Source organism: Pipistrellus kuhlii, unplaced genomic scaffold, assembly GCF_014108245.1.
Source record: "Pipistrellus kuhlii isolate mPipKuh1 unplaced genomic scaffold, mPipKuh1.p scaffold_m20_p_11, whole genome shotgun sequence".
Taxonomy (NCBI): domain Eukaryota; kingdom Metazoa; phylum Chordata; class Mammalia; order Chiroptera; family Vespertilionidae; genus Pipistrellus; species Pipistrellus kuhlii.
Genome location: NW_023425416.1, coordinates 33,866,293 through 33,882,473, shown reverse-complemented (window position 1 = coordinate 33,882,473; position 16,181 = coordinate 33,866,293). Strand labels below are relative to the sequence as shown.

General features: G+C 46.5%; 1 protein-coding gene across 3 annotated transcripts in view; it reads right to left on the bottom strand.

The window, feature by feature from the left end:
• The window catches only part of KAT2B (lysine acetyltransferase 2B), an 88,104-nt gene that overhangs the window by 59,599 nt on the left and 12,324 nt on the right, over window positions 1-16,181 (bottom strand). For 2 of the 3 annotated variants that reach the window (XM_036431590.2, XM_045579320.1), the window contains exon 2: window positions 1,608-1,734. In XM_036431590.2, the coding sequence (XP_036287483.1) occupies window positions 1,608-1,734 (127 nt within the window). Of the gene's footprint in view, window positions 1-1,607; window positions 1,735-5,528; window positions 5,682-16,181 lie in introns of those variants that run through there. The other variant, XM_045579319.1, reaches the window with a different exon arrangement.

Sequence of the window (16,181 nt, the reverse complement as noted above, 5' to 3'; positions counted from 1 at the left end):
GGCTGCACCCACCACTTGGCAGGGCTTGATGGGGGTGGGGCCGGGCTGGTCTGGGTCTCACCCAATGAGGGTGGGGCCAGCCAGGTCTGTGTTTTCAAAGTGCCTGCGGGTGGTGGCAGGGACTTGACTCTAGGTCCCACAGCATGCCCCAGACTCTGACAGGAGGGAGATTTTCATATATATTTTACTAATTTTCTTTAATCTCTGGCACTTCTATTATAGAGAAAGGGCAAACAGCAGCATTAAAATATTATCTCTAATTAATTCCCTTTTAATGTGCATGAATTTCATGCACCAGGCCACTAGTTGCATCATATTTTCTGAGGCAAGTCTAAAGGGCACTCACTCAGGGATCAATTGTGAAAAAAAGTTAGCGATAAGCAAAGTTGTTTCTGTAATTTCTGAAATCTTTCCTTTGCACTGGGCTGCATAAAAAATCAGAACTTGAAAAAAAAAATCAGAACTTGCATTATGTCAGACACCAATTAAATCAACACAATGATGTAATTATGTGTGTGTTCACTTCTTTTGTGAGATCCACCTTCTCAGCTTCCTTTTTCAGATTTCTCCAGTACAGTAAGTTCCTGGGAAGATCACGCTACCTACTGTTTTGCTCTGTTGAGTACTGAGATACGCTCCAGCTGAGAACAAAATAAAACCTCAGACCACGCTGACCTTGAGGGCCGATGCTGTACCATTTGATATCAGCTGGAAGCTTGTGGGAAAGATGATGTCATAAAGAAGCCTCCTGCTTATAAATGGTCAGGCGGAAAATGCCCCTTTAGTGAGAACACTCTGCCCGGTATGTCCTTGCAAGAGTGGACAGTAAACTGAACATAAAGACATTCTTTGGGGCACTGGATAACAGAGGCAAAAGCACAAGTATAATCTTCCAAGATCCTTTATGAACCGTAATTTTAATATCTCATAGGGAAAACTATCCATTAACTTTGTTCTACTCAAACAAAATACAGTTTCTTAAAAAATATTTATCTTAAAACTATTTACAGGACAAGAACATATTAGCACAGTCCAGTTGAGTAACCCTGGCAGAGACTCTCTTGCCACGGGGACAATGACTATCTCGCAGGGACAGACAGAGTTGAAAGGGAAAACACGAGTAAACATTTACAGAACACAAGCCCTATGAAGAAAGAGCTACCAGAAGCAGGAAACTACAGAATATGGAGATAAAGTGAAGCATTTCCAGAAAAGTCCAGGGAATCAGAAAAATAGGAACAATAAGAAGTCAACAAACCAGTTGGTTGAGGTTTCAACCTAAGGGGTCAAAAACTCTCAGGTCCCCATCGGAATGAATCAGGACGCCTGACACATCACTCTACCTCGGTCTCCCATCGTTCATCTTATCTGGCGATAATCCCCAAGCCCAGTGCAGCTCTGGAGGGGGCGGGAAGAGGCAGGCAAACGGTGCAGGGCTTGTCTCTCACACGAAGCCCTCCCTCCCCGGCGAATCCATGGGACTCAAGAGACTCTTTTGTCGTTGCCTCACACAGAGTAAGTTTGGCTAACCCACGGAACTCAAGGAAGTTAGGACTTTCTGGTCTCAGTGACATCGGTCGAGTGTCCTGGAAGCTGGAGGAACTCACCTAGGGCATGGCTACAACTCCGGCAGGATTCTGTGAGGCTGACAATCATCTGCTGCAGATCGGCTCTGGGGGGAGTGGGAGAAGGGTTGGGGTTTTTCCAGCCATTGCATTTACATGACTCCTCGGCCTAAGAAAAGAGTAAAAGAGAGAGACCATATTATGCTACAGGCAGGAACACACTGGACGTTTTACGCGAGAACGATACACACTGGCTCTATGACACCTACCCTCTCCACACCTGACTTTATAATTTTCTAAACAAGCACAAGCAACAAATAGAGAGCAAACACAAAGAAGGGTGTCCAAGTCGAGCATTTTGGGATTTGTTGTCATCTTGTGGGTTTTCTGCTGGCTGGAATCTGAGTACCACAGCTCAGACAGCAAACCCGGACACATTGGCACCAATGCCCCAAGCAAATACCCATGGAGTGGTCCGTTCCCAGGGCATCCATCCGAAAAGCTTCCGAAAGCGACTAGCCAGATTCCTGAGGTCCCTGAACACAGGCAGGCCAGGGGGTAGCCTTGCTGACTCCAAGGCTCCAGCGGCAGGTCTGTCCCATGAACAAGAAGAGAACCCCGTGGAAATGAAATTAGGGAGCCAAGGGACATGAAGAGGGACACACTCAGCAGAAGCCACACTTGCAGGCTCTTCCAAGTCCTTTGTGGGCGCCTCGCTTTAGGAATGGAGAGGGCCTCGTTATGCAGTCTGGGGTTTCTACCTGTGTCCATTTTCTAGGTCTCCCGTATACAACCCTCTTATTTTAGCAACACCTGGTGGAAACATTCCTTCACCTTTTCCACAAACGCCTTCACACGCGCCCCTACCTTCTTGGAGAACAGTGAATGGGATTGAGCCTTTATGTGGTGACTTGGGTTAGGAAGTGGAGGACAAGCATGGGAAGAGAGCAGTTATCTTCAATTGCTCTACCAAGCTGCCACGTTGGTAAATTAGCCAAGACACTGGTAGACCGGGGTCATAAGGATTGACAGGCTAGTGTGCTTGCACTGAATGATTCTAGCCAATTATGATTCTTTTACGCATTACCACTCCACGGGTCTCCCATTTACTTACTACTTCAACTCTGCTGTGGTTGGGAAACCAGGAAACGTTAGAATAAACATGTAACAGGTGCTGATTCATTCTGGGTGAGAGCCTTCTAGGCACACTGTCCAACATGGTAGCCACTAGCCCCGCAGATGGCCACTGAGTACTTGAAAAATGTGGCTAGCCCAAACTGAAATTGTACTGTAGATGTAAAATACAAACCAGGCTCAGGAGACTAGTGCAAAAATGAAATAAAATGCCTCATTAGTAATCTTCACATTAATTGTATGTTGAAACATCGGTATTTTAGATACATGGCGTTACACAACGACATTAAAAGTTCATTTGACCCGTTTGTTTTTGCTTTTTTAATGTGGCTACCGGAACATTGAAAATGATGCATATGGTTCGCATTCTGCTTCTACTGGACAGCACTGGCCTGTAAAACAAATTGCATAGATTCTTGTGCTTGGGCTTTGTGTTAGATCATTGTACCCTCCGAGGTCTTTTCTCCCTGCAATGGTTCCCCACCCCACGCCCTGCCATGCTCCAGACTGCTGAAGTTAGCGGAAGTCTGACTTGTAGAAAATTACAGAACGGCTGCTGCCTTGACCTCCTACAGAAAGTTCTCCCAAAACAGGGACAGTTTCTGACGTGTGTAAGTGTGTGAAGCGCAACAAGAATAAATAATTGGCAAGGCAAGAAGGGTCAAGGTGGAAGAAGGAAAACCCTTCCCAGCGGGCCCTGGGAATCTAGGCAGCCTAACCTGATTGCTTTTCACAGTTCATCACCGCGAACAAGGAGAGGCTGGACCGAAAGGAGGACCTCCATCAGCAGCCACAGCAGCACCACCTCTGATGCGCAACTCACCCTCTTCTGTGTGACCAGGCATCGAGCAGGACCTGGCTGTTCCCCCCATTGCTTTTGAAATTCTCTGCCAAGAGCCCCCCACCTCTCCTGCGATTGGAAGGATCTCAGAGGCTGTGTTCTCAAGGAAGACTCTGGTGAGAACTTGCACCCAAGAGAGAAGCCCCACAGTGTTTGCAGAAGTAGAGGGGACCAGCCCCGCTGGGGACCACGCCTTCCGTAAGAGTGGAATAACTACGTCCGGGGCCTCCCAAAGTCTCCAGCGTTTCAGAGCTGCTGGTTTGATCTGAGTGCCCTTTCCCAAAAGGCCGCTGGTTAGAGAAAGAAAAATGATGACAAAACAGTCCCAGCAAATCAATTAAGTACAGCAGGTCAAACCTCAAAGGAAAAAAAAAAAAAAAAACTGTAATAGCCAGAGACTTGGAGTGTGGAGAACAGCAGTCTAAGCCTGGGAACTACTGTGCCTGCTGCGTTATGAGATAGGAGACCAGTGAGGCTCACCAGAAGCAGTGTGACCGAGGGGAAGGGGGCGGGGGGGGGGGGGGGGGGGGGGGGGGGAGAGATAACTCCTTTGTGTTAGCATTTTCTAGGATTTTTGTAAAGAGGACAGAACATATGTAGTTTAAAATTCCTAAATTGTCGTTTTAAACAAATATATTATAAATAAAATTACCCTTCCTTTTTTATTTATGATATTTATCTTAAAAATTCAACCTAGCCCAGCTAGTGTGGCTCAGTGGTTGAGCTTTGACCTATGAACCAGGAAGTCATGGTTCAATTTCAGGTCAGGGCACATGCCCAGATTGCGGGCGGGCTCAATCCCAAGTAGGGGGCATGCAGGAGGCAGCCGATCTGTGATTCTCTCTCACCATTGATGTTTCTCTCTCCCCCTCTCTGTCCCTTCCTCTCTGAAATCAATAAAAATATATTCTTTTAAGAAATTACATAGATTAGTACCACAGACTATTATGCCACCTTTATGGAGAAGAAGGCTGTTTGTACTGACATGGAAAATGTCTTAAGTTCTTGTGTATGGAAAAAAAAAACAACAAAAAAAAAACAAGCTATAGAACAATACATAGCATAAAGTAATTATGTTTTTTAAAAATACATGAGTTTCCCTAGCTGGTTTGGCTCAGGGGATAGAGTATTGGCCTGCAGACTGAAAGATCCTGGGTTCGATTCCAGCCAAGGGAACATGCCCAGGTTGTGGCCTAGATCCCCAGTAGGGGGCATGCAGGAGGCAGCTTATCAATGATTCTCTTTCATCACTGATGTTTCTATCTCTCTCTCCTTCTCCCTTCCTCTCTGAAATAAAAACATATTTTTTAAAAATACGTAAGTAGCCGAAACCGGTTTGGCACAGTGGTGGAGCGTTGGTCTATGGATTGAGGGGTCCCAGGTTCAATTCCGGTCAAGGGCATGTACATCGGTTGTGGGCACATCCCCAGTAGAGGGTGTGCAGGAGGCAGCTAGTCAATGTCTCTCTCTCATCGATGTTCCTAGCTCTCTATCTTTTTCCCTTCCTCTCTGTAAAAAATCAATAAAATATATTTTTTAAAATATACGTGAGTAAACAATTTAAATATATATGTATGTGAATATATAGAGGAACTATAGATAGATACATACTTATGTAGGGGGCAATAGTGGGGTAGGGGAAGGGACATTCACATTGTACTATGTATTCTTCTCTACGATATTCATATTCACAGGCTGCTTGCTAATTTTCTTTAACATTGATCCATCTGAGGAAAAAAATTCCGATGACACTAACAGCTCAGCATAAACCAGTTGGTACGAGGGATGGTAGAAACCACATCCTTATCACAAACCACATTTAAGAATTCAAGGATCCAAAACATTTCTCCCTGTGGAGTTGCTTATAAAGCCTCTATTCTCTCACTGAGATCCAAGCCAAAAAAATAACAAGCTTGCAATTCTTGGAGAGACAACACAGATTTTTAAAAGATTTATAAATTTTAATTTCATTATTGCAACAGGCTTACAGCAATCAGCCCAGAAAGAAATTTATGCCATTTTTTTGTCTTAACTTGGCAGAGAACAATGGCAGCCTTCGTGGGGGCAGATAAATGGTGGGTCACGCATCTCCTGGCAGGGAGACTTGTCATAATAAAACCTCGCATCTCCCCTGTTCAACATAGAAATGCTACATCCCGAACATCAGCCATACTTATTGATGTGTTTGATGAATTTTGCAAACAATAAGCACTTAGGCTTAAAAATGTAACTGAATGCTTTCTTTCAAAGCTGGCTCACTTTGCTTCCTCCACTGAGTCTTGGGACCCCAGTAGCTTTTACCAAGTAGATTTTTATTTCTTTTGTTCAGTTCAGTACAATGGAGACTTTTTCCCAAATGAATAGAAAATTCCCCTAAAAAAAAAAAAAAAAAAAAAAAAAAGGAGGAGGATGAAGGGAGCAAGAGAGGAAAAGAGGGAGGGAGCAAACACAGGGCAAATACTGAGGCGTACAGAAGCTTTGTCAAACACACAGCACTCCAGACAGGCCAATACATGGCAGCCAGCCACACATGGATACCAAGTCTTTGAAGGGTGGTAGGCCCAAGGTCAGCTGCACTTGTAAGTATAAAATATTGGATTTCAAAGAGTTAGTACTCCCCCTCCCCTCCCCCCAAAAAATACTAAAATATCTCATTAAAAATTCTTTTACAGCCATTACATGTTATACTGCTATTTTGGTATTGGGTTAAATAAAGGATGAAATTAATTAAATTTAACTGTTGGTTTTTCTCATTTTTTTTTTAATGTGTAATGGGTTCAACAGTGTCCCCCAAAGTTCATGTCCATCTGGAACCTTAGGAGGGGACTTGATTTGGAAACAGATTTAGGGTTCTTTTTCTTTTTAAATATATTTTTAATGACTTCAGAGAGGAAGGGAAAAGGAGCGAGAAATGGAAACATCAATGATGAGAGAGAATCATTGATCGGCTGCCTCCTGCACACTCCCCACTGGGGGGGTCGAGTCACAACCTGGCCATGTGCCCTTAACCAGAATCAGTCTGCACACCAGCGCACTATCCGCTGAGCTGAGCCAAACTGATGAAGGCTACTTAGGGTTCTTGAGATGACATTATCCTGGAGCCACCAGATACTACGATAACGCAAGGAAGGATTCTCCCCAGAGCCTTCAGGGGCAGCAGGCACCCTGACTCAGACCGCTGGCCTCCAAATCTGTGAATTAAGGAACTTTCTGTTGCTTCACCCACCCTGTTTGTGATCATTCGTCATGGTGGCCCCAGAAAACTAATATTATCTGGCGACTTGAAAATGTTCAGTTACACGTGGCTTGTTATTATATTCCTATTGGACGCCACTCTACTAGAGTTTAAGAGGAATCCACGCCCCAAACCCAAGTCTTCACTACAGACCCCAACAGAACTTAGATACAAAACAGTCCCACAGTTCCTAAGTGGTTCTAAGTGGTTCAAGATCTTCCCCATTGAGATAGCTTGGCTCACTTGTTTTAAGAATGTTTTTGAGGTAGGATGTGAAAAGCACTTCCTACAAGTGCAACACTTTGAAGCCCAAGTGCCTGACATTCTTAATGCATGTGGGACTTATTGCCCAATTTACTAAAGAGGACACACTTAGTCCCTCAGGAAGCATTCAAGCGTTATCCTTTAACTGCCAGCGAAGCATTGCCCGCCAGATGTTCCACATCGCTGCCACCAAGCCCTTGGCCTTGGCCTCCCTATCTCCCGTCCGTATGTTCAGGCCCAGCCTCCGTTCTTTGAGATAAGAGGTCTCCCCTCCAAACACCTCGCCCGGATCTCTGCTTAATGAGGCAAGACAGCTGCCGTCTCAGAGAACTCCCAAGGGGAACGGCCTTGCTGCTTTAACAGAGTACCAGCTGCAGGACAGCCTTTCAGGGAGTGTGCTGCCAAGCCAATTACTGCAGCAGCGAGCAACCCAGGCTCGAGGAGGGGAAGGCTGCCCGGATGACTCCACCTACTACCCCCAGAGCAAGCCCCTCCCTGTAGACAGGACAGAGCCACACAAGAAAAGGCCACCGCACTGCTTTCGGTGGGGCTAGGATTAAAATGTTTGTGCCACCACAGGATCCAGGGTTAGGGGTCAAGGCTTTGTCATGGGACAAGGCAGAAGCCAGGACAGATGGCGAGAAGGCAGCCAAACCGGATAAACGAGTGATCGTGACCCAGATGACAGACTGGGGAGCAGGGCGCCCACAGTTCACTCGGTGTGAATGAGTAAGATGGGTGTGAAGCTATTTGGGTAACATCCAGAACAAAAGAAAGACAGCCAAGCTGTCTAGTAAGATTCTGCCATGCTTCACACACTGGGAAGTCATTATTTACTGGAATACTTAAGTGACAGGGATGTCCCACAGCAAGAATTCGCCGGCAGGAAACTTTATGCAGTAGAACTGTGAGCTCAACATGTAGCAAGCACCTAAAATAAGACATGTGCTTGAGTGTTTGTGTGAGGAAGGTATTAATTATTCCCATTATTCGGAAGACCTAAGGTTCTGAGGATCTAAGAGGCTTGCCTGAGCTTTATTCAGTGCACCCTGCAGGAGAACTGAGTGCAGGCAGATAACTGGGCCTGGGGTGGTGTAGGGTCCTCACTCTATTTTGCTCTCTCTCTGATCCAGGCTACACAATGACAGAACCCTTCAAGTCAAGGACCAGATCAACAGTGAGGCCCAACTTCACACTGATGAACGATGCTGCTGTGCACATCTCGTGTGTAATCATGGTGTGGATGCATGTTTTCATTTCTCTTGGGTTAGAAACGGGTAGGAGTGGGTTTGCCGGGTCACGTGGTAAAGTTAATGTTTCACATTTAAAAACATTTCATTTTAGTTGTAAGATACACATCGTGTCCAACCCGGAGCAGAGAGCTAATGGAAAGAACCTGACTGTCCATCAACGGGTGAGTGCATACACAAAATGTGGCACATCCACACACTAGAATATCACTTGGCACTAAAAAAAAGAATGACATGCTGATACATGCTGCAACATGGGTGAATCTCAAAAAACATCATGCTAAGTGTAAGAAGCCAATCACAAAAGACCACATACTGTATAACTGCATTCATATGAATGTCCAGAAGAGGTTAATTTATAGAGATAAGAAAGTAGATTAGCAGGCTGGAGCTAGGCCACAAATGGGGTTGACCACGAATGAATGCAAAGGTATTTTGGGGGTGATAGAAACTTTCTAAAGCTGGATTATGATAATTATACAACTCGGTCAATTTCCTTAAAACCACTGAACTGGACACTTAAAATCGGAGAATTTTACGGCATATAAATTACACCTTAGTGAAACTGTCTTTCAAAAAGGCAAGAACTGCCCGGCCAGGCATGGCTCAGTGGTTGAGCATCCACTGATCATGGTCCAGTTTCTGGTCAGGGCACATGCCCAGGTTACAGACTCAATCCCCAGAGAGGGATGTGCAGGAGGCAGCTGATCAATGATTCTCTCTCACCATTGATGTTTCTAACTCTCTCCCTTCCTTTCTGAAATCAATAAAAGTATATTTTTTAAAGAAATAAAAATAAATAAAAAGGCAAGAATTGCCCTAACCAGTGGATAGAGTGTCAGCCTGTGGACTGAAGGGTCCCAGGTTCGATTCCAGTCAAGGACATGTACCTTGGTTGGGGGCTCAATCCCCAGTAGGGGGTGTGCAGGAGGCACCTGATCAATGTTTCTCTCTCATTGATGTTTCTAACTCTCTATCCCTCTCCGTTCCCCTGTAAAAATCAATTTAAAAAATTATAAAAATGTAAGAATTACAAGCAACTGAATCAGCACTTCAAATACGGATCTTCTGCAATGTGGTCCCAAAGTGGTCCCAATGTGGTCCCAATGTGGTCCTTTTCTGATCTAAAAAAAACTATCAGCCGAAACTGGTTTGGCTCAGTGGATAGAGCGTTGGCCTGCGATTGATGTCTCTCTCTCTCATCGATGTTTCTAACTCTCTATCCCTCTACCTTCCTCTCTGTAAAAAATCAATAAAAATATATTTTAAAAACAAACAAACAAACAAACAAACAAACAAAAAAACTAGCATAAGTTCCAGTGTCTAGGTGGCCATACCTCTGCTGTCAACATTTGCCCGGGCCAGAGAGCAACAGCAAATAAGAGGAATAAGGGAGTCATAAAGTATAATAGGTTGCCCTGTTTTGACAATTAGTGGAGAGTCTGAAACAACCAAAACTTGCTAAGAATAAGACCAAGTGGCTGGTGTTGCTTTTGGGCTCCCTCCCTCAACACCTTTGACTTGCTGACATCCAACTTTCTGGCATGTTCGAAAATTCACTCGCGCTCAGTTGAAATCTAACGTGGATTACAGTGAATTACAGTGAATCCAATTCCCCTCCTTGAATTGCAGTATAAAATATAAGCTACAGCCGAAACCGGTTCGGCTCAACGAATAAAGCGTGGGTCTGCAGACTGAAAGGTCCCAGGTTCGATTCCGGTCAAGGGCACATACGTTGGTTGCGAGCACATCCCCGGTGGGGGGTGTACAAGAGGCAGCTGGTCGATGTTTCTCTCTCATCGATGCATCTAGCTCTCTATCCCTCTCCTTTCCTCTCTGTGAAAAATCAATTAAAGAAATGGGGGGGAGGGGGGGAGAAAGAAAAGAAAAAACAAGAAACTTCTAATAGAAATTCTTTACCCTCATGCTACAGCTCAGGGTGAGGGAGGGGAGACTAATAATTTCTGGGAATGACTAAGAGGGGGTGAGGAGTGAGACTGGGATGGGGAGGGCTGGGGGAAAGAGGGTTTACGTTTTCATTCGCTACCACCGTGCGTGAGCTGCCTGAATTTCCCTCTTAGTGGAGTGCATATATTATATCTCAGATAAAAATCTTTTAATCCTATGTTAAAAGCACACCACCACCAGCAGTCTGTCCTATGCGGCTGTGATGGCAATGAATGTTCTCTTTGCGAGTGAACTGCTTTGGAAGCCGTGTGAGTAAGGCTCTTGCGATGTGCAACCCTGCTGCTCGAACTGGAACCCACTCAGGAAATGCCCTAGGAAACCGTGTGGAATGCAGACTCAGGTTCAGCAGGTTCGGGTGGGGCCTGAGGTTCTGCATTTCTAACGCGTTCCCAAATGAGGAAACACTGAGGAGCCAAGATGTGAAGGGGAAGAAAAGGGTCTGGAGGATGCAAGTATCACTACTGCTCCCCTCTCCCCCATGTTATCCTTCCACATCCTTCAGCTGAAAAGGAGAAGTCATCCTTTCCGAGACATCACCCCATTTCTTTCTCCCCTGGGTGACAATCCTTCCAGTCACCCAGATGTACACGGAAGGCCAGCAGACACCATCCAACTATGATTTGAAACTGGGATTTTAGAAATCCAGGGACTGGCATGCATGGGAGTGGGGTGGGAGGTGGGGGCAATTGTAAGATATGTACACATATAATACATTAATTAAAAAATGAGGGGGAAGAAAAAAAAAAAAAGAAATCCGGGGACTTTTGGCACAAGTGGAAAGAAGGAAGTGGGAGTGGGGGAGGAGGTCTGACCTCAGGAGATTAGATATGCCCAGTACTGAAAGTGAAAACAGACTCCAAGGGAAGAAAAGATCACCCTTTTCTAACTTGGTAGCAGATTTATTTCTGAACACCTTAATTATGAGTGCCATTTGGGTCTGGAAAGCCACAAGAGACAAAAATAATTGAAGAGAGTGGTCAAGGATACAGAAAGAGAATGGAGTTTTGAAGAAATGACCTGGGGCAAACCAAACACCCCACTTGAGAGGTCCAACAGCAAAGCAACAGAACACTCTGGGGACAGCCCTGCCTAGACAAAGTCCTAGTGCCTGGACTGGAGGTGAATAAGGAGCTGTCCTTTTTATGCTAAACTAGAAGCCCGGTGCACAAAACTTGTGCACTGGGGGGTGGGGGATCCCTCAGCCTGGCCTGTATCCTCTTGTAGTCTGGGAGCCTTGAGGGAAGCAGGCCTACACCAGCAGTTGGACATCCTTAGCGCTGCTGTGGGGACAGGAGAGGCTCCCGCCACCACCGCTGCACTCACCAGCACTCCCTCTGTGGGAGTGCACTGACCACCAGGAGGTTGCTCTTGTGATGAGCATCTGCCCCCTGGTGGCCAGTGCGCACCATAGCGACTGGTTGTTCCACCTTTCTGTCGAATTGCATGTTAGCCTTTTATTATGTAGGAAAATCAGGTCAGACTGAATCAATGACCCAGGACCCTCAGGCATTATCTGAGAAGGTGCTAGAATGACTCCAGTGCTACTCAATATCTTAGGGGAGGCCAGATCCTTCATTATATCTGAGTTGCCTCTCTAGGATCAAACCCAAACATGCACTACCCCCAAAAGGGTCTGAGGAGGTCCTGAGTGACAGCAGGGCCAAGACACCCGCGACCCAGAACTCTAAGTCCAAGATAATTTCCTGGGCCCTGGCAGGATTTCTCACTGGTTAGAGTAGGGGTGTCGAACTCAATCAGAGAAGGGGCCAAAATCTAAAATCCAGCCTAAATCGCGGGCCGAATGGTTTACTGAACAGTCATAAACTGTCATTGTGATGGAAACGCAGCGGAGTGCAGTGATGACAGCGCGGTTCGGGCCACATTGCAAGGCCTGGCAGGACGGATTTGCCCCGTGGGCCTTGTGTTTGACACATGTGGGTTAGAGCATCGGCCCTCGCACCCAAGGATTGCGGGTTCGATTCCCAGTCAAGGGCATGTAGCTGGGTTGCAGGTTCAATCCCCAGCCCTGGTTGGGGCACAAGTGGAAGGCAACCAATCGATGTGTCTCTCACATCAAGTTTCTCTCTTTCTCCCTCCCTTCCTTCCACTCTCTCTAAAAGTCAATGGAAAAAAAGTGTCCTTGGGTGAAAATTATAAACAATAAAAAAAAGAATTCCTGGAATCTCTTTTTTTTTTTTTTAATGTTTTATTGATTTTTTTACAGAGAGAAAGGGAGAGGGATAGAGAGTTGGCAACATCGATGAGAGAGAAACATCGATCAGCTGCCTCCTGTACACCCTCCACTGAGGATGTGCCTGCAACCAATGTACATGTCCTTGACCGAAATCGAACCCGGGACCCTTGAGTCCACAGGCCGATGCTCTATCCACTGAGCCAAACCAGCTAGGGCCCTGGAATCTCTTTAAACACACACACATCTAAACTCAAGATGTTATCGGTGAACTTGCCAAAGCATTCAGCTCAGCCTGACACACTGGAAAGATTTGTCAAACTATTTGGCTGACACTGAGCAGCCCAGACAACCAGCTGACGGACAGGATTTTTCACTCTTCAGCCTGGCACCAACCGGGATGAGCAAAATAAACACCATTTAGGCCACTTCCTGGGGCAGCTCACCATCTCATGGTATCAGTCATTTATCTGGGCTGATGACTCGCAACTACACATAACCAGTCCAACCTGAAAAACAGAACCTCCCATCCACATTCCCAACTGCCTGCCTCAGGCATGTCTGCCCAGGACGTTTTACATTGACGCTTGCTTGCCCTCAACTCCAACACCTCCTTCGCAACCATCTTGTTCTCTTCACTGGCATCACTGTTCTCCCAGCTCCTGAGCCTCCATCCATCTGCATTCAGGACCCTCATCCTGATTCTTCTTTCAGGGTGTCTCCCATTCTCACAGGGACCCAGGTTAGGCCCTAACAGCCCCTTCAAAGACACAGCTTCCTCCCCACTTGCAATGCATTGCCACGCCCAGCCCTCTTTCTAGCACCCGCTGTCTAACACATCACTCAACTGGGTGGGGGGGGGGGGCTGTGGAGGGGGAATATTGCGCACTTCTGTTTGATATTTTCCAAGAAAATTTTGGCCTGCATCATCTTATTTTCTCCTCCCTGCAAGCCCATAGGACAAGTAATTCAACGCCTGGAGAAGGGGTGTGGCTTGCCTGAGTTCACCCAGCTGGCAAAGGAGCAAGGAGCCAAAACCTAGAACTCCTCAGTGGCACTCTAAATATCTCGTATCTCCTCCTTCTTAAAGGGCAAAGGCACATTATTCTCAAGTGGATTCGGCTCAAAGTTTTCTGCCTGAGATTCAAAACCTTCTATCAACTGATTTATTTCTTCCTTACCTATTTCTCACTATTGTGGATCCCGTTTCTCACTATTCCTATTTGCTCATTTCCCCCCCCCCCCCATTTTTCTTTAACTTGGTTAGTCTCTTTTGTAAGCTCAATAATTATGATTTGGCACTGCATATATATATATATATATATATATATATATATATATATATATATATATATATATATATATATGGCACTGCTTTTAACTCTAGTAATAGCTACCATGTCTTGAGCATTTAGAATGTTCTAGATACTGGACCAATCTGCTAAGTAATCTCATTTTATCATCAAAACAACAGTTGACTACTAAGAGACCTACCTAATTTAACACATCCCAAATAGAACTCTTGACCCCCATCCACACTAAACTCGCTTCCCCCATGGTCTTGCTCATCTTGGTAAAAGGAACTATCATCCTCTTTCTGTTGCTCAGGCCAGCAACCTAGACATCAGTTCATGTCTGTCTTGTATTCACACGTCACCCTCTAACTGCAAATCGAACCCTGTCACCACTACACTTACAACAGAGCTCCAAACTGTGTGCTTCTCACCCCTCCACGCCTGCCACCCTCAGCCAAGCACCGCTATCCATGTACACCTCGACCGCAGTGACGCCGACTGGCCCTGCTTCTCCTCTTCCTCTTGTAGGCTTTATTCTTCCCAACGCGGCCAACGGGGATGCTTTAAAAATGCAGATTTAATCTGAATCCACTGAAAACAGCCTGGATGTCCCTCACAGGTGAACGGGTAAACTAACTGAAATGCTCCTCAGCAACAAAAATCTAAAAAATTAAGTACATGCAACAGCATGGATGAATCTCAAAAGCACTATGCTGAGTGAAGAATAATGTACCATGTGATATCATTTATACGCAATTATAGAATATCAAAACTATCGTAGGATGACACAAATTAGCTCGGCGGTTGCCTCTGGGAGAGAGGAATTTGAATAAAAAGGAGCAGGAAGGAACTTTCTAGGGCAATGGTTGGCAAACTCATCAGTACAACGACTGAAATTTCCTTTGAGAGCTGAAAACCGACTTCTGCGCATGGGCCACAAGGTTTCAATCGCACTGTACGTGCGTGCCCGCACGTGGTGTTCTATGGAAGAGCCACACTCAAGGGGCCAGAGAGCCACATGTGGCTCGCGAGCCGCAGTTTGCCGACCACTGGCCTAGGGCAATGAACGTATTTTTTTTTGTCTCGCTACGCATGTGTCAGAATGGGTCAGAAGTAAAGATAGGATGACTTCACGGTGTGAAAGTTACACTTGGGCAACCTGGCCCCCACCGGCCTCTGCCCATTCTTCTCCTACACTTGCCCTCCCACCCCCTTCCCGACCCATCTAGCCACAATGGCTGCCTGGCAGCTCCAGAACATACCAAGCCCTTTCTGGCCCTGAGTCTTCGCATGCCTCACCTGGCATCCTCCCTGCGAGCTTCCTTCGGGCCCCCAGACCCTGCCCCCTTCGCAGAGGGGCCTCTCTGGCACTCATCTGAAGGCCCTCCCCAGGAGCTCTCATTTACTCCTCTGTTTTCATCCTGTGGGTGGCACTTACCACTCTCTGTTATTTTCTTATTTACTGTCTGCTGCTGCTGCTGCTCCCAGAAAGCAAGCTCTGCAAGAGTGAGGGCCCATCTGTCACTGTATCCCCCACATCCAAGCCAACGCCTGGCACGTTACATAACAGTTTGTTGCATGAATGGGGAAAAAGTTGACAACTGTCACAACCTCCATGTGACAGCCTTGGAATCTGAGGCTTGCAAAGGGTAAGTAATCCCTCCTCCGGGGTCTCACCACACCGGGATTCACACCCAGGCCATCTGTCCTGCGGGCCCACACCTCTGCCATGCTGAGGTCTTCCGTTTCTGCTTCTTCGTTGGGTACTGCTCGCTCACCCTGGGCTGGGCCTCACCCCTACACTTCCACCTGCCTGGAGAAGCCAAGCTCAGGATGGCTTCTCTCTCCACGAACTTCATGCTTGATTATCCTCTTCCTATTTTTCTTTCCTCCTGTGTCTGTCTCCCCAGCAAGATGAGGGGGGGCTCCTAGTGACTTTCCCTTCCTTTGGTCACCCACCACACACCTAGGACAGAGCTGGGGCACAGGCACCTCACCAATCCTCATGAACGTGATCCCTTGGAGATGTGGGGTGAGTCAGGGAGCCCTGTGGGTATGTGCAAATCCTGGGTTACATGACTCACTCTGCTATTTCAAAGTACGCTGACCTTAGCTTCCTTGGCATCCGGCCATTCCGTTTCAACACCAGCTTGTTAAGGCTGATGCAAATTAGAGCTGCCACCATCAGGCGCGATGATATTACTCAGGTCTCCCGGCTGTGCTTCTGGACTCTCCTGCATACCTATGCAGAGGCCTCTCGCAGAAAGCCGAGCGCTCAATGCCTGGGGACTGAGGAGGATGGGGTGGGATTAATGGACGCATCCTCACGTCTTCCCCTGAGGTCACTTAAGGGATTACTCAAAGCTTTCTCCTAAGGTTAGGTGGTGTTCTTATTCCAAGTCGATCCTTAGAGATAGTATTCACACTTTTTCCCCCCC